The following is a 27,045-nucleotide window of genomic DNA, read 5'->3' as shown; positions in this document are numbered from 1 at the left end:
CTATTATTCATCTCTCAAGTTGGATGAAGGCTACACAAACACACTGGATGAAAACAGACAACAGCCAAATCAGTATGGCTTTGTTAACTGCTCTGGTGTTAAGTTAGCTCTTTTAATATTTTACTGTGCTTAGCCCTCTCTCTCAGCTCAAGATGAGGTGAATCACTTCCTTGTCAACAGTGCAGGTGTGGATCTTAACTTGACTGGGTCTTTATTAAAGTCAGTGGTCCAAATCATCAGGCCCACTGCCAGCACACTGCCATGGTCTAGCTCTCTATCCTCTTCTTGCCCCATTAACAGCTGAAGAACTCAGACTATCCACGACAGCAGGATCCAAATTCATGAGTTAGTATCCTCATATGTTACTCCTGAAGTCTTTTCTAAAGCCTAATGTTTTCCTGTCTGAAACCCAGAAGACACTGATTTAATAAAACATTAGCTGGTAATTTCCAACAGTTATTTCAATAGATTTAAACCTCTCCCCGCTAGTCGCCCCCCGCCCAGTCCCACATAGTTCAATCAAAGTCACTAACACTACACACAAGTTAAATATCTCTATCACCACTTGATCTGAGGATAGTAAGCCATTTCCATGGCTGGAGCAACCACCAACCCAAAGTCCTAGCACACGCAGAAGGGCAAATATCTGTTGCGGAGTTCTCCGAAGTCAGTATTCATCATGGAATGGGTATTCAGGATGGTCACACCACCTGCCAAAACAATTCCCCCAAAGGGAAAAAGTTCACTTCTAATGTTGCACATCTGTGTGTATTACTAGCATCCTTTGGTAACTTCACCAACCACTCCCTCTTTTCTCTTACTCATTCCATTTTGATTTTGTGCCCAGCTTCTGCCCATGGTTCCTCTCAAGCCAGCACCTTTTACTGAAGCCCCAGATAGCACTCTGGTGTAGGTGTGTGTGTGGAGTGGGTTTGGGTAGAGGAAGGCTGTGTGTGTATGTGTGCTCAGTCATGTCCAAATCTTTGCATCTCTTTGGACTGTAGCCCGCCAGGCTCCTCTGTCCATGGGATTCTTCAGGCAAGAATAATGGTGAAACAGCCTATAAAAGGACTGAAGTGTATGTGCCTGTCCTGAAACATACCTAAGATTTAGTTCTCTGTAAGTATTATGTGCTTTAAATTGTCAATAAAATATTAAATAAAACCAAAAAGGCTCTCAAAGCTCACCCAGATGAAAAATAGAAGAACCGTGACCCAGCATTTCTAAATGATATATTTTTTTATTCAACCTTTGTTTCTCCTTGCTGATTTTTCTAGTTATTTCCTGGTGCAATGAGTTATTTTCACAGTGTTCCTAGAACTAGGTATTAAAAATGTCAAATGTCAAACCAATTAATATCACCAACCAACTGTAAAAATAGCAGCACATTGGTGGATTTGCTGTCTCTTACTATCTCTTTTTAATTTAGATATTTATTCAATAGAAATAGTTTATCTTTGAGACCTGTTAATTAACCTATAAATGTTTGTTAGTTACATGTTTGTGTTTACTTTTTTGTTCTTGAGGCTAGGAGGTGCTTTTTGATGTCAATTAATTTCTTCCCCTGGAAAATTCACATTAGAAAGCTGTTTTATTAATTCAGAAATTGATTTAGAAATTCAGTATCAGCATAGTCAGCAGTTTCTGACTCATGAAAAATAGTGAGACCGGTAAGATAAGTGCCCAAACTATATGAACCATCTTAATTAGCATTTAAAAAATGCTCACTTAAAGAGAAGATTGTAAAAAGAAGATTAGTATCCATGTGATTTCAAGAACTGTAAATATAATGGATAATGATTAAGAAAAAAAGGTATGTGTGTTTACAAATATATACATGTATATATGCATGAACTATATTCTTTTTTAATTTTTAAAGCTATGTAGTATTCAGAGATTAAAGGGTTATTTCTGTTGATAGGTGAACTTGGCAACATCTTGAAGGAATTTTTCTGTGGGAAGTCAGGCAATTTCCCTGGTGGCTCAGACGGTAAAGCATCTGCCCGCAATGCAGAGATCTGGGTTCCATCCCTGGGTCAGGAAGACCCCCTGGGAAGGAAATGGCAACCCACTCCAGTACTCTTGCCTGGAAAATTCCATGGATGGAGGAGCCTGGTGGGCTATAGTCTATGGGGTCACGAAGTGTCGGACATGACTGAGCAACTTCACTTTCACTTTCTTTCAAGTCAGGCAATAGGTAAACCAGATACTCCAACTCTTATAGGCAAACATTTGTCTAAAACTCAAGTTTCTTGCCTCCCAACTTGGTGCTCTTTCTGCTACGCTCTCATGCCTCTTTCCTAAGAATTGTTCTTGCTGGCAGCTTTGCTCTAATTTGTGCCCACTTTGATTTTTAAGGAAGAAATAAATATGTTGTTTGAATATGCCACCGTTGAATTAACATATGAACACAGTGACTTATTTCTCCTCACTGTCTTTAGCCTGTTATGCCTTAACCTAATCAATGGAAATGTCCTAAATGCCAGAAATCTTCTTTTAAATAAAAATGTAGGTTTGTACAAAGTTCCTAATCCAGTACATGGTGCCCACCGGCCTTTACCCTTGTTCCTTCTGTGGACATGGTCCTGATTTCTAAGAGCCTGTTGGGTGACTCTTGACAACCCAGCACCACTGGGCAGAAACTGATTCATGATCCCCCAGAACTCACATGAGCATTTCCACAAAGCGGACGTTTTTATTTAAGGCTTCAATGTCCTTCATTTCTTCTTCAGTGAAAGAAAAGTCAAAGATCTGAAATAACAGAAACAAAAAAAACAGAATTTGGAATAGTAGAAGATGAGTCAAGTTTGGGATCAGGGAGAAGGGCCAGCAGTGGGAGCCCTTCAAAGATTTATGGATATCTCTCGATGGACATGAGTTTGAGTGAACTCCGGGAGTTGGTGATGGACAGGGAGGCCTGGCGTGCTGTGATTTATGGGGTCGCAAAGAGTCGGACATGACTGAGCGACTGAACTGAACTGAACAGCAAATGTCCTAGAGGAGCTAGGCAGGTGCTGGGAGGCCCCCCCACCTACGGGGAGCTGGAATTCTTTCTGCCCTTGGTCTTTAAGACAATCCTGCTGGGGACATCTTGCAATAAATGTCAAGTGTTCTGAAACAATATGCATTCAGAACATTTCCTGAAATTCTAGAAGTAAGGAATTCTTACTACTTTGGTATAAGATGCTGAGCTTTTGATTCTGGACAGTGACCTTCATGCACTTTTTTTTTTTACAAAAATATTCCCTGGTCTCTAAATTTGCTTATGTATTTTTTTAACTTTTAATTTGCTTTATTTCATCCTGTTAATCCTTTCATCATTTTTAACGTCTCTTCATCTACCTTTTAATTCTAATTACATTTTCATTGTTTTATTTTCTTTTTAGCTTATACACTTTATACCTTGGTTTTATGATGGTCCTTTATGAACATTTTAATAGTTTGTTTTAGCTTATTTTTATTTTTAACACTTGGTTTATCTATTTACAATCTATCTTCTATTACCCTTGTATCTTTCTAAAAAGTTTTTATTTTAGTGATTTACATTAATAAATTTTAATTATATAATACATAAATATATGTAAAGAAATGAAAGACTTCTTTGAAAATGAAAGACTATAGAAGTACATCGACATTTATGGAGTAAAAAAACCAAAAGTGCCTCTTGATATCCACCACATCAGGCCTAGCCTCCTTCCTACAGATTCCTTCCAAACATTCAGCACACCAAGAGCAAAATGCAATAGTTGTATCATATTTTTATCATTCTGCAGCTTTATCTCATTCGCATAATATGTCTTGGTGATCTCTTCTGTCAAAATATATAGACTGACGATTTAGCCACTGCATCCATCATATAGATGTATGCACTTCCCCAAGGATCATTTCCAAGTGGTCTCTTCAGAGCATTCTTTCCTTTGATTATTTCTTATCCATATTAGAGTTTATGAGATTGTATAAGGAATTTTATTATAACATGAAACAATCATGAAGAAATCACTTAAAAATAAATCCTTACAAGTTTCCTTTCTCCTTAACACTTTCCCCCACTGAGAGTGGCTATCTGTCACATGACATCACCTCCTTCAGCACAGGAAAACGGATGGCGCTCAGGGGACCAATCAAAGTATCTTGTTCATTGGACACTGATTATTATGAGGGATGAGGGTAGCAATGACCCATAAAGGGACAAGCAGGGATTGATAGAGATAGAAGCCTTTCTCTGTGATTGTCCTTACTAAACATGAGTAATAGATTAACCTGCACTGTGTGTGCCACCATACGGAGAAAGGGGGTGGGGGGAACTCAGTCCTTTTATAAATCATTTGAATAGCTGTGTCCAGTCATGTCTGATATATCCATGAATTTTCCAGTTATGAGAGTCAGTAAATTGTATCTTTTTTTGTTTGGTAAGTTTGAATTGTATTCCTTCCTGTGGTAGCAAAAAAGCCCTGAAGATAATTATCTGATATGTATGTCTTCCCACATCAGTATTTATATTTTCACTTTAGTATTTAAAAATGGATATAAAGGCACATATACTATGTAAATTCATTTATATGACATTCTAGGAAATGCAAACTAGTCCTTAGGGATAGAAAGCAAATCAGTGCTTGGCTTGGGCTTGGGGACCAGGAGGGATAGATTCTAAAGGGGCCTAAAGAGACTGTTGGAGATACTAGAGATGTTTATTTCTCTGATTGTGGAGATTTCATGGGTGTGTACATATGTCAAAACTTTTCCAATTTTACATTTTATGTTCAGCTCATTGCAATTCAATTTCACCTCAATAGAGTTCTTTTAAAAAGAAAAATACATAAAAATGGCTATATAATCTTTCATTGCACAAATAAATCACAATTTGTTTTCTAAGATCCTACTGAAAACTGTTTCCAGTTTTATTTTTAGCTGATAAAGTATGTTGTAATAAACATCTGTATACATGCACATAAACATGCAAATGCATCTATAGGAAAAGATTGTTGGGTCAGTGGATATATATATATATATTTGAATTTTGATGGGACTGGAAAAAGATCTTTCTCCAAATCTTCCATCAATTAGTATTTCTAACAGCATTATATGAAAGTGTCTGTTTTCCCACATATTGTAAGCATTTTGATTATTTCCCTATCTGAGGGGGGAAATACTGTCCTATTGTTATCTTTATGAGTAAGACAAAAAACAACTTACTTTTGAGATTTTAATTATCAACTGATGGGTAATGATTAACTTTACATGGTACTTTTCTATAGCTGCATTTACTAATACCTAGCAGTTATTCTTTGCAAGTAGCACGGTAAACTACTCCATTGTCTAGTGACATGTTTCTTATCTATAATTTATAATGATGGTTACAGATTACTTATAGAGGAAATAAAGGAAGTTGGCATTCATGGCAAGAGTGAGCATTGACATTCTAGGAATCAGCGAACTAAGAGGGAGTAAATGGGTGAATTTAACTCAGATGACCATTATATCTACTACTGTGGGAAGAAATCACTTAGAAGAAATGGAGTAGCCATTATAGTCAACAAAAGAGTCCAAAAGCAGTACTTGGATGCAATCTCAAAAACGACAGAATGATCTCTGTTCGTTTCCAAGGCAAACCATTCAATATCACAGTAATCCAAGTCTGTGCCCCGACCAGTAACACTGAAGAAGCTGAAGTTGAATGGTCCTATGAAAACCTACGGGCTTCCCTGGTGGCTCAGAGGTTAAAGCTTCTGCCTCCAATGCAGGAGACCCGGGTTCGATCCCTGGGTCGGGAAGATCCCCTGGAGAAGGAAACGGTAACCCACTCCAGTATTCTTGCCTGGAGAATCCCATGGATGGAGAAGCCTGGTAGGCTACAGTCCACGGGGTCGCATAGAGTCGGACACGACTGAGTGACGGAACAGAACAGAATGAAGACCTACAAGACCTTCTAGAACTAATACCCAAAGAAGATGTCCTTTTAATTATAAGGGACTGGGATGCAAAAGTAAGAAGTCAAGAAACACCTGGAATAACAGGCATATTTGGCCTTGGAGTACAGAATGAAGCAAGGCAAAGGCTAATAGAGTTTTGCCAAGAGAACACACTGGTCATATACCCTCTTCCAACAACACAAGAGAACACTCTACACGTGGACATCACCAGATGGTCAATGCTAAAATCAGATTTATTATATTCTTTGTAGCCAAAGATGGAGAAGCTCTATACAGTCAGCAAAAACAAGACCAGGAGTTGACTGTGGCTCAGATCATGAAATTCTTATTGCCAAATTCAGACTTAAATTGAAGTAAGTGGAGAAAACCACTAGACCATTCAGGTATGACCTAAATCAAATCCCTTATGACTATACAGTGGAAGTGAGAAATAGATTTAAGGGACTAGATCTGATAGACAGAGTGCCTGAAGAACTATGGATGGAGGTTCATGACATTGTACAGGAGACAGGGATCAAGACCATCCCCAAGAAAAAGAAATGCAAAAAAGCAAAATGGTTGTCTGAGGAGGCCTTACAAATAGCTGTGAAAAGAAGAGAAGCCAAACGCAAAGGAGAAAAGGTAAGATATACACATTTGAAATCAGAGTTCCAAAGAATAGCAAGGTGAGAGAAGAAAGCCTTCCTCAACAATCAGTGCAAAGAAATAGAGGAAAACAGTAGAATGGGAAAGACTAGAGATCTCTTCAAGAAAATTAGAGATACCAAGGGAACATTTCATGCAAAGATTGGCTCAGGTTGTGGTTCCATGGTGTAATGGTGAGCACTCTGGACTCTGAATCCACCAAAGATGGGCTCGATAAAGGACAGAATTGGTATGGACCTAACAGAAGCAGAAGATATTAAGAAGAGGTGGCAAGAATACACAGCAGAACTGTACAAAAAAGATCTTCACGACCCAGATAATCACGGTGGTATGATCACTCAACTAGAGCCAGACGTCCTGGAATGTGAAGTCAAGTGGGCCTTAGGAAGCATCACTATGAACAAAGCTAGTGGAGGGGATGGAATTCCAGGTGAGCTATTTCAAATCTGGAAAGATGATGCTGTGAAAGTGCTGCACTCAATATGCCAGCAAATTTGGAAAACTTAGCAGTGGCCACAGGACTGGAAAAGGTCAGTTTTCATTCCAATCTCCATGAAAGACAAGGCCAAAGAACACTCAAACTACTGCACAATTGCACTCATCTCACACGCTAGTGAAGTAATGCTCAAAATTCTCCAAGCCAGGCTTCAGCAATACATGAACCGTGAACTTCCAGATGTTCAAGCTGGTTTTAGAAAAGGCAGAGGAACCAGAGATCAAATTGCCAACATCCTCTGGATCATGGAAAAAGCAAGAGAGTTCCAGAAAAACATCTATTTCTGCTTCATTGACTATGCCAAAGTCTTTGACTGTGTGGATCACAATAAACTGTAGAGCATTCTGAAAGAGATGGGAATCCCAGACCACCTGACCTGCCTCTTGGGAAACCTGTATGCAGGTCAGGAAGCAATAGTTAGAACTGGACGTGGAACAACAGACTGGTTCCAAATAGGAAAAGGAGTATGTCAAGGCTGTATATTGTCACCCTGCTTATTTAACTTATATGCAGAGTACATCACGAGAAATGCTGGGCTGGATGAAGCACAAGCTGGAATCAAGATTGCTGGGAGAAATATCAGTAACCTCAGATATGCAGATGACACCACCCTTATGGCAGAAAGTGAAGAAGAAGTAAAGGGTCTCTTGATGAACATGAAAAAGGAGAGTGAAAAGTTGGCTTAAAGCTCAACATTCAGAAAACTAAGATCATGGCATCCAGTCCCATTACTTCATGGCAAATAGATGGAGAAACAGTGGAAACAATGGCTGACTTTATTTTTCTGGGCTCCAAAATCACTGCAGATGCTGATTGCAGCCGTGAAACTAAAAGACACTTACTCCTTGGAAGGAAAGTTATGACCAAACTAGACAGCATATTAAAAAGCAGAGACATCACTTTGTCAACACAGGTCCGTCTAGTCAAGGCTATGGTTTTTCCAGTAGTGATGTATGGATGTGAGAGTTGGACTATAAAGAAAGATGAGTACAGAAGAATTAATGGTTTTGAATTGTGGTGTTGGAGAAGACTCTTGAGAGTCCCTTGGACTGCAAGGAGACCCAACCAGTCCATGCTAAAGGAGATCAGCCCTGGGTATTCATTGGAAGGACTGATGTGGAAGCTGAAACTCCAATCCTTTGGCCACCTGATGCAAAGAACTGTCTCATTTGAAAAGGCCCTGATGCTGGGAAAGATTGACGACATGAGGAGAAGGGGACAACAGAGGATGAGATGGTTGGATGGCATCACTGGCTCAATGGACATGGGTTTGGGTCAACTCCAGGAGTTGGTGATGGACAGGGAGGCCTGGCATGTTGCTGTTCATGGGGTAGCAAAGAGTTGGACACAACTTCTACAGGTGGACCCGGCTTATCAGAGCAGATATGTCTGACATCCCAGCTAAAAAAAAAAAAAAAAGAGTCGGACACAACTGAGTGACTGAACTGAACTGAACTGGGATTCATGAAGTCTAAATGATCCTCTTCAATAATTTCCGAATTTGTCCCCAACTTTATCTAGAGCAATTAAGAAAGTGGAAAATTGACTACTATGAATTTCAAATTTTATACTTTCTATTCCTGCTGTGCTGACAGAGAAGGGAGAAGGTTTTGTCCAGAGTCAATAGGTAAGGAAACAGAAGAAATAAAGAAGCTAGATCACATAGAAGCAGCAAAGCAATCACTGAATTACTAGGAACTATCACAAATTCAGCTAAAATTCAATCCAGACATGGGTAGAATGGGTTGAGGAGTTAGTATAAAATAGCATATGAAGTCATTGCAGCTTTCTTATTGATCTGAACAGAAAATTCTCTTTAAAAAAACAAAACAAAACACTGCTTTTTACATTTCTGGAAGCAGTTCTCTTACTTGAAAGTTTTCTTTGATCCTTTCAGGGTTAAAGCTTTTTGGGATTACAACCACTCCTCGCTGGATGTTGAAACGCAGAACAACTTGAGCTGCTGTTTTATTGTACTTTTTCCCCAGTGCGTTTAGAAATGGATCCTTTAGCAATGGTGGGGAAGAGACATTCACCCTTTAAAAAAATTAAAAAAGAAATCAAGACATGTATCATATTTATGCCAAGTAATGAAATTAAAAGACGCATACTTCTTGGATGGAAAGTTATGACCAAAAGCAGAGACATCATTTAATAAACAAAGGTCCGTCTAGTCAAGGCTATGGTTTTTCCAGTGGTCATGTACGGATGTGAGAGCTGGACTATAAAGAAAGCTGAGTGCAGAAGAATTGATGCTTTTGAACTGTGGTGTTGGAGAAGAGTCTTGAGAGTCCCTTGTCAGAGACATCACTTTGTCAACAAAGGTCCGTCTAGTCAAGGCTGTGGTTTTTCCAGTGGTCATGTATGGGTGTGAGAGTTGGACTATAAAGAAAGCTGAGTGCAGAAGAATTGATGCTTTTGAACTGTGGTGTTGGAGAAGACTCTTGAGAGTCCCTTGGACTGCAAGGAGATCCAACCAGTCCATGCTAAAGGAGATCACTCCTGGGTGTTCATTGGTAGGGCTGATGTTGAAGCTGAAACTCCAATCCTTTGGCCACCTTATGCGAAGAGCTGACTAACTTGAAAAGACCCTGATGTTGGGAAAGATTGAAGGCAGGAGGAGAAGGGGACAATAGAGTATGAGTTGGTTAGATGGCATCACCGACTCAATGGACATGAGTTTGAGTGAACTCTGGGAGTTGGTGATGGACAAAGAGGCCTGGCATGCTGCGGTTCATGGGGTCACAAAGAGTCGGACACAATTGAGCGACTGAGATGAACTGAATGAGAACCAGTGGTAACCAATCACCTTCCTCCTCTGACACACCCTCCCCACCTTCACCTGGTAACCTATTCAAAGCACTCAGGTCACCTGTAACCAAGTTCTCTGAATGCAGAGTATTCAGAAGAGTAGTGCTTAGTATGGGAAGATCAAGACAGGCAGATTCATAGACCGGCCTCTTCCAGAGTGCTCAGTCATGTCCGACTTTTTGAGGCCCCTTAGACTGTAGCCTACTAGGCTCCTCTGTCCATGGAATTTCCCAGGTCAGAATACTGGAGTAGGTTGCCATTTCCTCCTCCAGGGGATCTTCCTGACCCAAGGACTGAATCCACATCTCATGCATCTTCTGCTTTAGCAGGCAGTTCTTTACTACTAGCACCACCTGGGAAGCCCACTCTTCCAGAGGGTAAATATTACTAATATTTCTTTGGTGGATCTTATAGAAAGAATGGGGTTGGAAGAAGGCACACAGGGAAAGGCAAGAAGATTGAAGGAGAAGCAGAGGCACAACTCTTGAGATCAGAGTGGAAAATTTCCTCCTTAAGTCTGTGGAAGAGATCACAGTAGAAGTATTGCCACTGAATACAGAGATTTTAAAAATGCAAAAATTTCAGAATGTGGCTGAATATTACTTTGGCAGGTAATAATCAAGGTACTGGTAGGCAATTTCATAGTAGAGTCTAAGTGATTATTACAGCATCTCAATGAGGAAGGTTTTGTTTAGCTGTAATTTGCATATGTGAAGAATGACTTGAAGAGATTGTTACTTCCTTAAGATCACACAGATGAATAGTCATTTCAGTCAAGCAATTTACATAACCAAGGTCCGTCTAGTCAAGGCTATGGTTTTTCCAGTGATCATGTATGGATGTGAGAATCGGACTGTGAAGAAAGCTGAGTGCCAAAGAATTGATGCTTTTGAACTGTGGTGCTGGAGAAGACTCTTGAGAGTCCCTTGGACTGCAAGGAGATCCAACCAGTCCATTCTAAAGGAGATCAATCCTGGGTGTTCATTGGAAGGACTGATGCTAAAGCTGAAACTTCAATACTTTGGCCACCTCATGCGACGAGTTGACTCACTGGAAAAGACTCTGATGCTGGGAGGGATTGGGGGCAGGAGGAGACGGGGACGACAGAGAATGAGATGGCTGGATGGCATCACCGACTTGATGGACATGAGTTTGAGTGAACTCTGGGAGTTGGTGATGGACAGGGAGGCCTGGTGTGCTGTGATTCATGGGGTCGCAAAGAGTCGGACACGACTGAGCGACTGAACTGAACTGAACTGAATACTCCAAAGGAAATATACTTACTGAGGAGACAGACTGCATTACTTACCAGGATGGATTTCTAGAGGTTCCCAAAGGGCTGTATGCGACAATGACAATGTCGTGTTGTTGGCAAAATTTCAAGAGTTTTGGCTGGGTGAAATATGGATGGCACTCGACCTATGTGGTTGGAGAGCAGGGCACAAAATTAAGGACTTGTGGATGAATGTAATTTTATATAGATTTTAATAATTCAACAAAATCTATTGCAAAGTAGTATGGATAGCAAGGCAAATCTTAAATATTTTTCCCAAAAAAGAAGTTTACAATGTTTATATATGAGTGAGGTCTAGTAAAACAAGATTAGTGAGGTCACTATCTAGGGGTCAATCCTAAAATAACTGGGAAACAAATTCAGTTTTTACAGCTATCATACTTTAAAGCTATAAGTGAACAGACTTGGTTATTTATAGTAAATATTCTAGCAAATACAATTTTCCATAACAGACACATAGTCTCAAGTTCACATTACAGTCTTGGTAAATAGAAGTGACATGTTGCAAAAGCCCTCTATCCCTCACTATCAAACATTTAAGAATATTTTCACAAGAGATAGAGTGTGTGTAAAAGTAAATTTAGAGATGCATTTTGTCTTCTTGGTGGAGACTTCTTTACAGCACTAAATATAGGCTTACTTTCATTTTCTGTATCTTACTGACAACACTCCTGCACTAAAAACACTTGTATCAACAAAAGTTCTTCTCTAAGTTTCTTCTTAAACACTATGGTAGTTTTTGACCTATGTGTTTCTTTTCTTTTTAATTAAAATCAGCCAAGGCTTAATTAAAATATTTTAAGTGTATAATTATGATTTTCACTACCTGGAATATTAAATACTTGACAAGTTACATTTCTAGAAGGCACAAGAAAATACTATTGATAAAGTAGAAAGGTGAACCAGAGGTCTTAGATGTGAGTCTTCTTTCCTTTATCTAATTTGACAACCTTTTTTTTTTACCCCCTATCAGTTTCTCCTATTTCTTCTCTTTCCCCTTTGTTCTTGTTCAGTCACTAAGTTGTATCCAACTCTTCGTGCAGACCCCATGGACTGCAGCATGCCAAGCTTCCCTGTCCTTCATTATCTACCAGAGTTTGCTCAAATTCATGTCCATTGAATCGGTGATGCTGTCTAACCATCTCATCCCCTGTTAACCATCATCCCCTGTCTAACCATCTCATCTTCCTCCTGCCCTTAATCTTTCCCAGAATCATGGTCTTTTCCAATGAGTCAGCTCTTCCCAGTGGGTGGCCAAAGTATTGGAGCTTCATCTTCAGCATCAGTCCTTCCAATGAATATTCAGGGTTGATTTCCTTTAGGATTGGCTGGTTTCATCTCTTTGCTGTTGTCACGACTCTCAAGAGTCTTCTCCAGCACCACAATTCAAAGGCATCAATTCTTTGGCACTCACCATCTTTATGGTCCAACTCTCACATCCATGCATGACTACTGGAAAAACCATAGCTTTGACTACACAGATCTTTATCAGCAGTGATGTCTCTGCTTTTAAATATGCTATGTAAGTTTGTCATAACTTTCTCTCCAAAATGCAAGCTTCCTTTAATTTCATGGCTGTAGTCACTGTCCACAGTGATTTTGGAGCCCAAGAAAACTGCTTCAACTTTTTCCCCTTCTATTTGTCAGGAAGTGATGGGATTGGATTGCATGACCTTGGTTTTACTAGTGTTGAGTTTGTCCCCTCATTATTTTGAGCTCTCCTTTTCCCTAAGACACTCCCCTCTCCCCATTTGGGAATATTTCTTCATTCTAAAAAGTGACACATAGTGTCCATAGTACAGTAGACCCTAGGTATCTGTATAGGATTGGTTCCAGAACACCCCCCAGCAAACACCAAAATCCTCAGATTCTCAAGTCCATCCTCCATATTTACATCCAGGGATATGAATGGTGGTCTGTTTCTTTCCCTTAACCTCTTCCACTCCCAGCATCACTCTCCTCCTTTAATATCTTTCCCATTTTTCATCTTATTGGCAAGCTAATGATTCCAAACACATTTTAAATCATGTCACTCCATTGCTCAAAGACTAAGTATGAATTTCTTAACTTCATGCCTGCCTGCTTGTTCCAAACACATTTAGTTTTCCCCACAGAGACTCCTTTCTAATCAGGTTGGAGTCCTGTTACCTGTCTTTGGCCTTAATATGTATATTCACATGGGTATATAGCATATGTATTTACAACAGTCTTTGGAAATGCTGTAGTTTTAGATAGATATCAGAATCTCGCAAGGTAAAGATAAGAAGCTGGACAGAATCCATGAAGGAAAATAGCAAAAGTCATTTCATTAATTAATTAACCCCAACCTTTTCTGTCTTTCCATGAAAAACTGCACTGAATTTTCTCTTCATTGTGGAAGACACTCAACAAATATTTATTAATTTCTGTGTCAGGATATCTGTGACTTAGGTACAGTGAATAAGATCAGGAAGAATGGAAGAATTTGGAAATTTTCCTTACTCCTTCCTTTCTCCTTTCCTTCCCTCTGTCCCTCCTTACCTCCCTTCTTTCCTTTGTTCCTAGAGTTATGTGTTGGAACTGTGTATGAAATGAAACCACTTTAGAGAGATCCACAGTTCCCTTTGAATTGGTCTGGGAGAGCACCACTTGACACTAGGAAGACTTTCAGACTGTCAAAGCCAGAGGCGGAGCCCAGAGGGATGTTACTCCAGATGAATGCCACAAGGAGTACTAAGGAAACTTGGATTGCTCAGGCTCTGAGAATAAGTACAGAGTGAGCTTATATTCTGTGTCAGTTTGTTCATGAAGTCAATGAAAAGTACATTTGCAAACTTTATGTTAGATTTGGACTGGTGGGAAAATTCTCTGGAGGAGGAAACAGCAACAGATTCCAGTATTCTTGCTGGGATAATCCCATGAATAGAGGAGCCTGGCAGGCTACAGTCAGGGGGTCTCAAAAGAGTTGAAGGCAACTCAGCGACTCAACAGTAACAATATCGGGACAGTTAGTTTTGAAATATGTTAATTTTGAATTATGCAAGACGTTTGGATATGTATCCCTTGTATATGAAATGTGTCCACTCTGTCCCCACGGACTATAGCCCATCAGGCTCCTCTTTCTATGGAATTTTCCAGGCAAGAATACTGGAGTGCATTGCCATTTCTCTTAATTTTCTTGGAGAAGATTCCTTCTCCAAGGGATCTTCCCAACCCAGGGATCAAACTTGTGTCTTCTATAGCTCTGCATTGGTAGGAAGATTCTTTACCATTGAGCCAGTTGGGAAGCCCAAGGCCTGCATTATGCACGTCGTATCCTGGGTTGAAAGCTGCTCATTTTGTATCTCTGGAGAAGAGACGGTCCTACAAGGGCACAGGGTGATGTTGGTGGCTAGGGGACCTGCACTCCGATTTGTGCCAGCTCTATTCATATGTTCTGTGCCAATATTTGACATATTCAAACAGTACAGAATACATGAATAGGTTCAGGCTATGAGCTTCCTACACACCTTGCTTCTCTTTCAGGAAACATTTGTGAAGTTAAATCAACAGTCTCATGCCGACAGATCAATGTATTTCCTGCTTGGCATGAGCAAACACACTGTCAAATTTTCATTCTTTTCCATTCTCAGGTCAAAAGTCACCACCTGTCTCCCTGCATTTGTCAGAAGAAAGCTGCTTGTCATTTCAACATTTTTATAACAAAATATTGTTCTTAGGGATGCAGGAAGAATATGCTGCAGAGGAGATTGGTTAGAAATAAAGGATTGGATTGAGATCAGTGAGGGAGGCAACGTTTGTTGCTCTCTGTTCCTGACAGCTTCTGATACAGCACTAGCTGAAGTGTCACTTTGGAAGTGGTACTTCTAAATATGGCAACACGTCTATTTAGCTGTGGGTTACTGTCATGATGTAGGTGATAATTCATTTTTCTGTTATGAACTATTTTGAGTTTCTAAAAACAATGAATTCAACCATCAAGTCCACCATCATCCCAATATGTGAATATTTACCATATTCAAGAACATTTTTCAGTGCAGCTTCTTAAGGTTTTATGAGGTAGAGGGAAGAGGATATCATTTCCCCAAATAATAAGATAGATTATAGTATTTTGTTCTGATTATAAGAGTAATATATGCTCACTGCAGAAGACTTGAAAAATACAGAAAAGCATAAAGAGGAGAACAGAATTTACTTGTAAAATTCACAGCCAGAGATAGACACAGTTAGCACTTGAATATATTTCTTTCCAATATTTGCACTGTTTAAATAATCTAATCACCTTCATACTGTAATAAATTTTGTATCCTGGTCTTTCCAGTTAGTATCATGGCCATGTCTCTTTTCCTCAAAAGTGATTCAACAACATCTTTTGTTGAGAGTTTACATATTATGAATGTTTTTAAATTTATTTAAACATTCCTTGAATTTTTCATATTTATGTTGTTTCCCTTTTATTTTTTCTTGCCATGATAAACAGTACTGTGATAAACAGACATAAGGGTGTTCTGGCTCCCCCCTCCCCACAGGGATAGATTCTTGGAAATTGAAAACTGAACATTTTTTAAGGCTCCTGCTACTTATTGCAAAATTGCTTTTCAGTAAAGTTGAATCAGTTTATCAGTATTCCATCACTTGCTTACATGGAACATAATACTAAAAAATAAAACAAAAACTTTGTGAATTTGATACATAATACAAAATTTCACTTAAATTTAAATTTCTGTAATTACTAGTGCAGCTAAACATTCTTCATGTTTACCAGTCTTGCAATTTGTCAACTATGAATTTCTGTTCATTTCTTTTGAGCCATAGTATTTTTTCTCATTGATTTTTTCATTGATATTTTTTAGGTTTTTAACTCATATGGATATGACCTCCTCTTACTATTATTTATTTTTTTCAGTTCTCAAACAATTAATTTTCAGCAAGAATACTTTAAAAAAATTTTTTTTAATTGAAGGACAATTGCTTTACAGAATTTTGTTGTTTTCTGTCAAACCTCAACATGAATCAGGCATAGGTATACATATATCCCCTCCCTGTTGAAACTCTCTCCCATCTTCCTCCCATCCCACCCCTCCAGATTGATACAGAGCCCCTGCTTGAATTTCCTGAATCATACAGAAATTCCCATTGGCTATCTATTTTACATATAGGAATGTAAGTTTCCATGTTACTCTCTCCACACATCTCACCCTCTCCTCCCCTCTCCCCATGTCTGTGTGTCTATTCTCTATGTCTGCTTCTCTATTGCTGCCCTGCAAATAAATTCTTCGGTGCCATCTTTCTAGTTTCTGTATATATGTGTTGCTGCTGCTGCTGTTGCTGCTAAGTCACTTCAGTCGTGTCCGACTCTGTGTGACCCCATAGATGGAAGCCCACCAGGTTCCCCCGTCCCTGGGATTCTCCAGGCAAGAACATTGGAGTGGGTTGCCATTTCCTTCTCCAATGTGTGAAAGTGAAAAGTGAAAGTGAAGTCGCTCAGTCATGTCAGACTCTTTGCCACCCCATGGACTGCAGCCTACCAGGCTCCTCCGTCCATGGGATTTTCTAGGCAAGAGTACTGGAGTGGCTTGCCATTGCCTTCTCCGCGTTAGTATACGATATTTATCTTTCTCTTTTTGACTTACTTCACTCTGTATAATAGGCTCGAGGTTCATCCACCTCATTAGAACTGACTCAAATGCGTTCCTTTTTATGGCTGAGTAATATTCCATTGTGTGTGTGTACCACAACTTCTTTATCCATTCATCTGTCGATGGACACCTAGGTTGCTTCCATGTTCTAGCTATTGTAAATAGTGCTGCAATGAACACTGGGGTACATGTATCTTTTTCAATTTTGGTTTCCTCAGGATATATGCCTGGGAGTGGGATTGTTGGGTCATATTGTGGTTTTATTCCTAAATTTTTAAGGATTCTCCATACCATCTTCCATAGTGGCTATTTCAATTTACATTCCCACCAACAGTGCAAGAGCATTCCCTTTTCTCCACAGTCTCTCCAGCATTTATTGTTTGTAGACTTTTTGATGATGGCCATTCTGACTGGTGGCGGTTGATAGCTCATTGTAGTTTTGATATGCATTTCTCTAATAATGATCGATGTTGATCATCTTTTCATGTGTTTGTTTGCCATCTGTATGTCTTCTTTGGAGAAATGTATGTTTAGGTCGTTTTCCCACTTTTTTATTAGGTTATTTGTCTTTCTGGTATTGAGTTGTGTATGAGCTGCTTGTGTATTTTGAAAATTAATCCTTTGCCAGTTGTTTCATTTGTTATTATTTTCTTCCATTCTGTGTGTTGTCTTTTCACTTTGTTTATAGTTTCCTTTGCTGTGCAAAAGCTTTTAAGTTTAATCAGATTCCACTTGTTTACTTTTGCTTTTATTTCCATTACTCTAGGAGATAGGTCATCGGAGAAGGCAATGGCACTCCACTCCAATACTCTTGCCTGGAAAATCCCATGGACGGAGAAGCCTGGTAGGCTGCAGTCCATGGGGTCGCTAAGAGTCTGACACGACTGAGCGACTTCACTTTCACTTTTCACTTTCCTACATTGGAGAAGGAAATGGCAACCCACTCCAGTGTTCTTGCCTGGAGAATCCCAGGGATGAGGGAGCCTGGTGGGCTGCCGTCTATGGGGTCTCACAGAGTCAGACACGACTGAAGTAACTTAGCAGTAGCAGGAGATGGGTCATAGAGGATCTTGCTTTGATTTATGTCATCCAATGTTCTGCCTATGTTTTCCTCTAAGAGTTTTCTAGTTTCTGGTCTTACATTTAGGTCTTTAATCCATTTTAGTTTATCTTTGTGTATGGTGTTGGGAAGTGCTCCTAATTTCATTCTTTTACATGTAGCTGTCCAGTTTTCCCAGAACCACTTATTGAAGAGGCTGTTTTTGTATATTTTTCCCCACTGTATATTCTTGCCTCCTTTGTAAAAAATAAGGTACCCCTAGGTGCGTGGGTTTATTTCTGGGCTTTCTATAGTGTTCCATTGGTCTATATTTCTGTTTTTGTGTCAGTACCATACTGTCTTGATGACTGTAGCTTTGTAGTATAATCTGAAATCAAGAAGGTTGATTCCTCCAGCTCCATTATTCTTTCTCAAGACTGCTTTGGCTATTCGGGGTCTTTTGTGTTTCCATATGAATTTTGAATTTTTTTGTTCTAGTTCTCTGAAAAATGCCATTGGTAATTTGATAGGGATTGCATTGAATCTGTAGATTGCACTTAGTAGTATACTCATTTTCACAATATTGATTCTTCCTACACAGGAACATGGACTGTCTCTCCACCCTTTTATGTCATCTTTAATTTCTTTCATCAGTGTCTTACAGTTTTCTGTATACAGTTCTTTGGTCTCCTTAGGTTTATTCCTAGATTTTATTCTTTTTGTTGCAATGGGGAATGGGATTGTTTCCTTAATTTCTCTTTCTGGTTTTTCATTGTTAGTATATGGGAATGCAAATGATTTCAGTGTATTGATTTTGTATCCTGTGAGTTTGCTAAGTTCATTGATTAGCTTTAGTAATTTTCTGATAGTATCTTTAGGGTTTTCTATGTGTAGTATCATGTCATCTGCAAACAGTGAAAGCTTTACTTCTTTTCTGATCTGTATTCCTTTTATTTCTTTTTCTTTTCTGATTGTTGTAACTAGGACTTCCAAAACTATGTTGAATAATAGTGGTGAGAGTGGACACCCTTGCCTTGTTTCTGATCTTAGCTTTTCACCATTGAGAATAATTTTTGCTGTGGGCTTATCATATATGGCCTTTACTATATTGAGGTAGGTTCCTCTGTGCCCATTTTTTGGGAAGAGTTTTAATCATAAATGGGTACTGAATTTTGTCAAAGGCTTTTCCTGCGTCTATTGAGATTATCATATGGTTTTTAGCTTTTAGTTTGTTAATATAGTATATCACATTGATTTGTATATATTGAAGAATCTTTATTATATTTTTAAAATATAATCATATAATTTTCTTTGCTCTTTGCTTTTAATATTTTTAGTATTTAACACTTTTATACTATTACATGTATTGGTATTCTTTATAATTTTCCCATGACTTCCCTTTCTATCCATAGCTCCAGATAACTAAAATTCTTTTGTAGTATTCACAAATAATTTCTTACTTTGTCTCTAGCTCCTTTTCAAAGGGACACTTTGAAGTATAACATGAGGCAAAGATCTATATTTGTTATTATACGACTATCAATTTTCCCCACACTATTTACTGAAAAATAAATTCCTTTGTCATTAGTTTACATTAGGCTTTTATTTTATTTGAGATTGTTTCTAAGATGTTTCATATTTATTTTATTTTTGACTGTTCTAGGTCTCCATTGCTGCACAGGCTTTCCTTATTTGGGGTGAATGGGAGCTACTCTTTGTTGCAGTGCACAGGTTTCTCATTGCAGTGGCTTCTCTTGTTGCAGAGCAGGGGCTGTAGGTGCGAGGGATTCAGTAGTTAGGGGGCATAGGCTTAGTTGTTCCAAGGCATGTGGAATCTTTCCAGACCAGGGATTAAACCCATGAACCCTGCATTGGCAGGTGAATTATTAACCACTGAACAACCAGGGAAGCCCGATATCTCTTATTTTCCATTTATTTGTAGGTTTTCCTTGGGTTAATCTTGCATGTGTACATACTCAGTTGCTCAGTCATGTCCAACTCTTTGCAACCCAATGGACTGTAGTCCACCAGGCTCCTCTGTCCATGAAAACTTTCCAGGTAAGAACACTGGAGTGGGTTTCCATTTACTTCTCCCAGGGATCTTCCCCACCCAGGGATCAAACCCAAATCTCTTGCATTGGCAGGTGGATTCTTTACCACTGTGCCATTTGTGCTTATCTTCAGTTGAGTTCAGTTCAGTTCAGTTGCTCAGTTGTGTCCAACTCTTTGTGACCCCATGAATCACAGCACACCAGGCCTCCCTGTCCATCACCAACTCCTGGAGTTCACTCAAACTCACGTCCATCGAGTCGGTGATGCCATCCAGCCATCTCATTCTCTGTCGTCCCCGTCTCCTCCCACCCCCAATCCCTCGCAGCATCAGAGTCTTTTCCAGTGAGTCAACTCGCCGCATGAGGCGGCCAAAGTATTGGAGTTTCAGCTTTAGCATCAGTCCTTCCAATGAACACCCAGGATTGATCTCCTTATCTTACATTATTTTAAATATTGTGGATGTCAATATCTGGTAGGTTTTGTTCCCCCTCAATAGTTTTCTTCAGAAAATTTTGGGTTACTTTTCCCTGGACTTGAAGTTTCTAATTTTGCTTCTTAAGAGACATAAATTGACTTGCCCAGGACCTAATGATGAGATATGTATGATGTAAAGCGACCACAAGGCTTTCTGACTCCTAATCCGGGATTCCGCTGTTAAGTAATGGATTCTCTCACATTCCCAACCCCCACACCCCCCTCACCTCCCTCCCCTTGTCAGTGCCGTACCTGGTTGCTGACTGGCTTATGCTTAAGTCCTGGTTTGTTCAGAATGAGCTCCAGTTGCCTACGGTTAAAATTGGATACTCCAAGGGATTTCACCAAGCCAGCATCTTTGCAAGCTTCCAAAGCCTGTAGGATAAAAGCCAGTGAGTAAGAAAAAAGCCTCAACACAAGCAAGAATAAACATTTATAAGGGTGAGTGTGAATTCTTTAAAAAGGAAAGTCCCTGGGTATGTTAATAAGCATTCTGTGAACTTAAGAAAAGCGGAGGAAATAGGAATTCTATAAATGAATGATTTGGGGGAAGTGTTTATCATACCTTCCCCTTGTATTTTCATAATGTGTGAACATGAAAGTGATAGTTTCTCAGTATCTGACTCTTTGTGACCCCATGGACTATAGTTCACCAGGCTCCTCTGTTACTGGAATTCTCTAGGCAAGAATACTAGAGTGGGTTGCCATTCCTTCTCCAGGGGATCTTCCCAACCCAGGGATCAAACCCATGTCTCCTGTATTGCAGGCAGATTCTTTACCATCTGAGTCACCAGGGAAACCCTTCTTAACATATACCAGTACAATAATAATAATCTTATTTCTTAAAATATGTTGAGGTTTTCTTTTCGGTATAGTACCTGAAAATTTTATGTGTCTGGTGTGTGTGGAAAATGTATTTTCTCCTATTTTTGGATACAGGTCTTGTTTGTCTCTCTCACATACATACATCATTTAGAAGATTAAAAGTCAAGCTTTTCCTGTCTTTTCAATAATTTAAAGGAATATATCAGAAATCTCCCATTGTAACAGTAAATTTACCAATGTCTTTCTGTATTCTATCAGTTTTTGCTGTTTATATTTTGAATATGTTTTATTTGATACATATGTGTTTAAAATTGTATATCTTCTTAGGAAATTAAATCATTTTTATTATGATTTTTGCACTTCCCTATACAATTTTTTTTTAATTTGGCTGCACCAGGTCTTAATTGTGGCACATAGCCTCTTTGGTCTTCCTTGCAGCATGTGGGATTTTTTCCAGCTGTGGCATGTAAACTCTTCAGTTGCCAAATGTGGAATCTCGTTTCCAGATCAGGGATCAAATCCAGGGGGTGCTGAGTCTTAGTCACTGGCCCACCAGGGAAGTACCCCCCCTATACATTTTAGAGTCAGCTTTTAAATTTCTTTTGGGATTTTGATTGGGATTGCATTGAATCTATCCATGAATTTGGAGAGAATTAACAACTTATCTGTATTCAGTCTTTCCATCAAAGAACATGATATAGCTCTCCTTTTATTTAGATTTAAAAAATTGTCTCAGTAAAATACTGTAATTTTGACTGTATAAGACTTGCACAGATTGTGTTAAATTTATCTCTGAATATTTAATATTGTTTTTTTGCAAATTCCACCTCCCCATGGTACATATATACAATGGAATATTACTCAGCCATAAAAAGGAACACATTTGAGTCAGTGCTAATGAGGTGGATGAACGTAGAGACTATTATACAGAGTGAAATAAGTCAGAAAGAGAAAATAATTATCATATACTAACGCATTTATGGAAGCTAGAAAGAGGATACTGATGAACCTATTTGCAGAGCAGCAATGGAAACACAGACATTGAGAACAGACTTATGGACGTTGCTTGGGTGGAAGAAAGAAGGAGAGGGTGGAGGGTATGGAGAGAGTAACATGGAAAATGCATTACTACATGTAAAATAAACAGCCAGTGGGAATTTGCTGTATGACTCAGGGAACTCAGACCAGGACTTGGTAACAACCTAGAGGGGTGGGATGGGGAGGGAGGTGGGAGGGAGGTTCAAGTGGGAAGGGACATGGGTAAACCTATGGCTGATTCATGTTGATGTTTGGTAGAAAACAATGTAATTCTGTAAAGCAATTATCCTTCAATTAAAAATAATTTTTTTTAAAAAGGAGTAAATCTGCTTTCAATTGTGCATTGGTAGCATATGGATTGAGTAAATGTTTTTCAGGTGGAGAGGCCCAGACAGCAGAAAACATAGTCAGTGCCTCCTCAACCCTCAAAACAATCCACAGTTCAGAGCTTTAAGCTGTTACCAACATGTGGGGAAGTCTATTAGAAAGAGATAATCATTCGATTATAATTTCCAGCCTTCGGAGGAAATTATATGTGAGGGGGAAGTTTATTGCATGCATGTGTGCTCAGTCATGTTCAACTCTTGGAATGAGATAATTGTTAGATTATAATTTCCAGCCTTTGGAGCTTGAATTGAGAGAGGCAGGAAAACAACTGCCAGAGGTCAGGCAGAGACTTAGGTTTTCCCTAGCTTCCCACAAGTGCGAGATTTCAGTTCTGCTCTGACTTGATTCCTGAAGATGTCTGAACATGAGTCCTAAGTGTCTACATGTGTGGAGTGAACAAGGCTATGTTGTTGTTTTACAGTTGCTAAGTCATGTTTGACTCTTTTGTGACCCCATGGACTAGAGCCCTCCAGGCTTCTCTGTCCGTGGGATTTTCCAGGCAAGAACACTGGAGTGGGTTGCCATTCCCTTCTCCAGGGGATCTTCCCAACCCAGGGATCGAACTTGGGTCTCCTGAATTGCAGGTGGATTCTTTACTGCTGAGCCACCAGGGAAGCCCCTCCCGAGCCTAACATGGCCCCTTTTACCCAGAGTAAAATGCAGCTCAGCAACCAGTAAGATAATATAAGAGAGGAACTATTGGGATTATTTTTGCTTTTATTTATCCCAAAGCTATAGCAAGAGAGAAATAAGAACAAAAATAACCCCAGTAGTTCCTCTCCTAAATTATCTTACTGGTTGCTTCACTGCCTCTTACTCTAGGTAGAAGCTTCCATGTTACCACATAACAAACCAGTTCATAATATCTGTACCCGCCTCCCCGCAACACATAAATCCATAAGGGTTTTCTCATTATCTCCCCCTACTTTCTCACTCTTATAATCTTCGGGAAGGAACCAGCAGATTGCTCAGAAATGGAACCTGAATCATTTTTCAGTTTTTCATTTATTATTTTACATTTGTTTCTTTTATTACTGATTTTTAAAAATTCAGTTTGAGAAATGGTTAAAGATAAACTAAAGAATCGTTAAAGATAAACTAAAGAATCATTAGTTTATCTCATTTATATATTTTTATTTACTGTTATAGTAAAGCTTATTTCCTTTACTTTCTTTTGCCTCCCACTTGTCTCTCCTCCTTATCTTTGGCATTCTTCTCTTCAATCAAAGCAAAATCAAACACTTTTCAGTGTCCAGAAATGGAGATTTTATGCCTCTTTGCTCATGGTTAGAGATACCTGACTATTTCTTTTCTTTGGAAGTAAAGGTTGCAACTCTCCATAAAGCTAACAGGAATAAACCAGATCACAATTTAAAAATGTAATCTTTTAAGGTTAAGAAGCCCATTTTAACTTACCTCCCAAGTGGCACATAGATTTGACTTGTGATATAACCATTTGCCATTTTCATCTTTAGGATATAAATCATCTCCAGGCTGTTAAAAAAAAAAAAAGAGCAAGTATATCTGAGGATTAAAATGATGGAATTTGAGTTGTCGATATTTCAATATACCCTGACCCTGGAAACCAATTTAAGATATACATAAAAATTTGTTTTCTCCCCTTTGTGGAGCTATCCAGAAATTCACTCGTCCAACATATATGACACATTAGTCTTATTCTCTCACCCTGGCATTTATTATTCCTTTATTTATTGACAGATTATTGTTGTTAAGTCATGAAGTTCTCTCTTAATGATAACATTTTTCATTAGAAAAAAATAAAAGTCGAGAATTACGACGTTTAGACTCAGTGTTTGGATAGTATATCCTTGCCAAAGTTGAAGGCAGCAAATTTCTTACTCTTATGAAAAACCAAATGTCATCACTAAGGCTGAGAAGGAATTCTTCAGCTAAGAAAACCATAGTTGATGAATGGAATGCTCCTTAAGTATAAGGGAAATGGACAGCTCATCACTTCTCAGATCTGGCTAATCACCCTGTGGTTCTTTTCTTTCCCTTTTTAGCAGCCTCTAGGAGTTCAGCATTCTTTTTTCTACCTCACACACTAACTGTCGAACCTCCTTTTCTAGCTTTTTGGTGACACTTTTTCAATGAAGATTGACTGTTGTTCAGTCGCTAAGTCGTGTCCAACTCTTTGCAACCCCATACTGCAGCATGCCGAGCTTCCCTGTCCTTTCACCATCTCCCAGAGTGTGATCAAACTCATGTCCATTGAGTCAGTGAGGCCATCCAACCATTACATCCTCTGTCGTTCCCTTCTCCTCCTGCCCTCAATCCTTCCCAGCATCAGGGTCTTTTCCAATGAGTCAGTTCTGCGCATCAGTTGGCCAAAGTATGGGAGCTTCAGCCTCAGTCCTTCCAATGAATATTCAAGGTTGATTTTCTTTAGGATTGACTGGTTTGATCTCTTTGCTGTCCAAGAGACCCTCAAGAGTGTTCTCTAACACCATAGATCAAAAGCATCAATTGTTCAGCACTCAGCCTTCTTCATGGTCCAACTCTTGCATCCATACATGACTACAGGAAAAACCATAGCTTTGACTATATGGATCTTTGTTGGCAAAGTGATGTCTCTGCTTTTTGATACACTGTGTAGGTTTATCTATTGACTATGGTGTGGAAATTGTCTTTCATATTTCTTCTATTTTTTCCTATATGTAAAATGGGACCCATCTCCTATGGGTTTGGAAATGGGATAGAGAGACATAAAAGATGATTTCTAGGTTCCTTGAATGAATGGTGGTAACCATTTCCTGAGGCTGGACAACGAATCGAGAGTTTTATTTTGGATATTTTGAGTTTGAAATGACTGTTAGACATTCAAGTGGATATTTGAAGAGAACAGAGAGGTCTCAGAGGGTGGCTCAGAGAGAGATTGTGGGCACAGGTAAAATGTGGGAATTCCTCAGCATATTAAACGGTATTCAATCCATGCAATTGGGTGAAACCACCTACAGAAAGAGTGTGGCTCAGTCAGGCAAAAATATTGACGAAAGAGACTGGGCAAAACATTTGGAGTTTAGTGGGGAAGGAGCTGCCAAAGAATCATCAGAGGATGACATCTTCAAAGCCACAAGGTGAAAATGTACAAAGAAAGAGGCAGTGATCAATTGCATTGAACGAAGTCAAATAGAATATGAGGACAGACTGTCTATTGGATATGGTTGGTGGCATAGAAGTCTTTGTAGATCTTGATAATAAGAATTTTTTGTTATTAAAAAGGAGCAAGGAATTGAATAAAATCCATTATATTAAAAAAAAATATTTCCTGAATTTTTCCCTCTGCCATCTTACCTGAATGAAACTTTTACCTGGTGATCACACTTTCTCCATGCCCTCTTTAACAAAGAGGGCATCTAAATTTCATCTAAAATTTTCATCTAAACTTTCTTATGTTACATTGAAAGTGGAAAAATGACTCCTTTCTCCTCAAAGCCATGTAATCATTCATATTAACTACTCTGTGTATCTCTGATTTCTAAGTCTTTTGACCTTCTTAACACTTATGTTTATTTCCATTCTATTCTCCCTCCATATTTCTTATCTTTCAGTTCAGTTCAGTTCAGTCACTCAGTCCTGTCCGACTCTTTGCCACCCCATGAATCACAGCACGCCAGGCCTCCCTGTCCATCACCAACTCCCGGAGTTCACTCAAACTCATGTCCACTGAGTTGGTGATGCCATCCAGCCGTCTCATTCTCTGTCGTCCCCTTCTCCTCTTGCCCCCAATCCCTCCCAGCATCAGAGTCTTTTCCAGTGAGTCAACTCTTCGCATGAGGTGGCCAAAGTATTGGAGTTTCAGCTTTAGCATCAGTCCTTCCAATGAACACCCAGGACTGATCTCCTCTAGAATGGACTGGTTGGATCTCCTTGCAGTCCAAGGGACTCTCAAGAGTCTTCTCCAGCACCACAGTTCAAAAGCATCAATTCTTTGGTGCTCAGCTTTCTTCATGGTCCAACTCTCACATCCATACATACTTCTGATCTGAAATGGCTTTATGCCTCCATCATGAACCCTGTTAATATTAATAGTTTTTACTCTCCCAAAATTTAATTCTTTATCATGTCTGAACCCACGTTAGATATTTCTATGATGTCTCCTTAAGCTTCCACTGTGCTAAATTTAATAATCCCTTCATCTGGACAAGCCCATTGTCTTTTTCCTCCTTTCTTGCTCCTGACTATAAAGCATTATTAGAAGAATAATTCAATCTTCTAAAAATCCACCCTGTTCACTCTCATTCCTGTTTAGCAATAACTTTGTCCTTTTAAAATGTCTTATGCCTTTTTGTATTTTGTTCTGAAATTGTGTCCGCTTGTTAACTTGACATTAAAAAACAACCAAGTGCTAAAACATTTTAGCAAGAAAGGTATTTGTTTTGTAAAAATCATGAGATTCAAAAAGCATGTGATAT

General features: G+C 39.1%; 1 protein-coding gene across 3 annotated transcripts in view; it reads right to left on the bottom strand.

Annotated features, from left to right (window-relative positions):
- Nucleotides 1-667: 667 nt before the first annotated feature.
- AKR1D1 (aldo-keto reductase family 1 member D1) overlaps nucleotides 668-27,045 on the bottom strand; it is a 52,967-nt gene continuing 26,589 nt past the window's right edge. For 2 of the 3 annotated variants that reach the window (XM_055420283.2, XM_088832662.1), the window contains 6 exons: nucleotides 24,026-24,103; nucleotides 20,612-20,734; nucleotides 11,192-11,301; nucleotides 8,943-9,108; nucleotides 2,669-2,751; nucleotides 668-710 (listed from right to left, as the gene is read on the bottom strand). In XM_055420283.2, the coding sequence (XP_055276258.1) occupies nucleotides 668-710; nucleotides 2,669-2,751; nucleotides 8,943-9,108; nucleotides 11,192-11,301; nucleotides 20,612-20,734; nucleotides 24,026-24,103 (603 nt within the window). The remainder of the gene's footprint in view (nucleotides 711-2,668; nucleotides 2,752-8,942; nucleotides 9,109-11,191; nucleotides 11,302-20,611; nucleotides 20,735-24,025; nucleotides 24,104-27,045) is intronic. The other variant, XM_088832660.1, reaches the window with a different exon arrangement.

This window comes from Moschus berezovskii, chromosome 3 (assembly GCF_049115385.1).
Source record: "Moschus berezovskii isolate FMDL1 chromosome 3, NW_MosBer_1.0, whole genome shotgun sequence".
In the NCBI taxonomy this organism is placed as follows: Eukaryota; Metazoa; Chordata; class Mammalia; order Artiodactyla; family Moschidae; genus Moschus; species Moschus berezovskii.
This window is presented reverse-complemented; position numbering and strand designations above follow the sequence as displayed.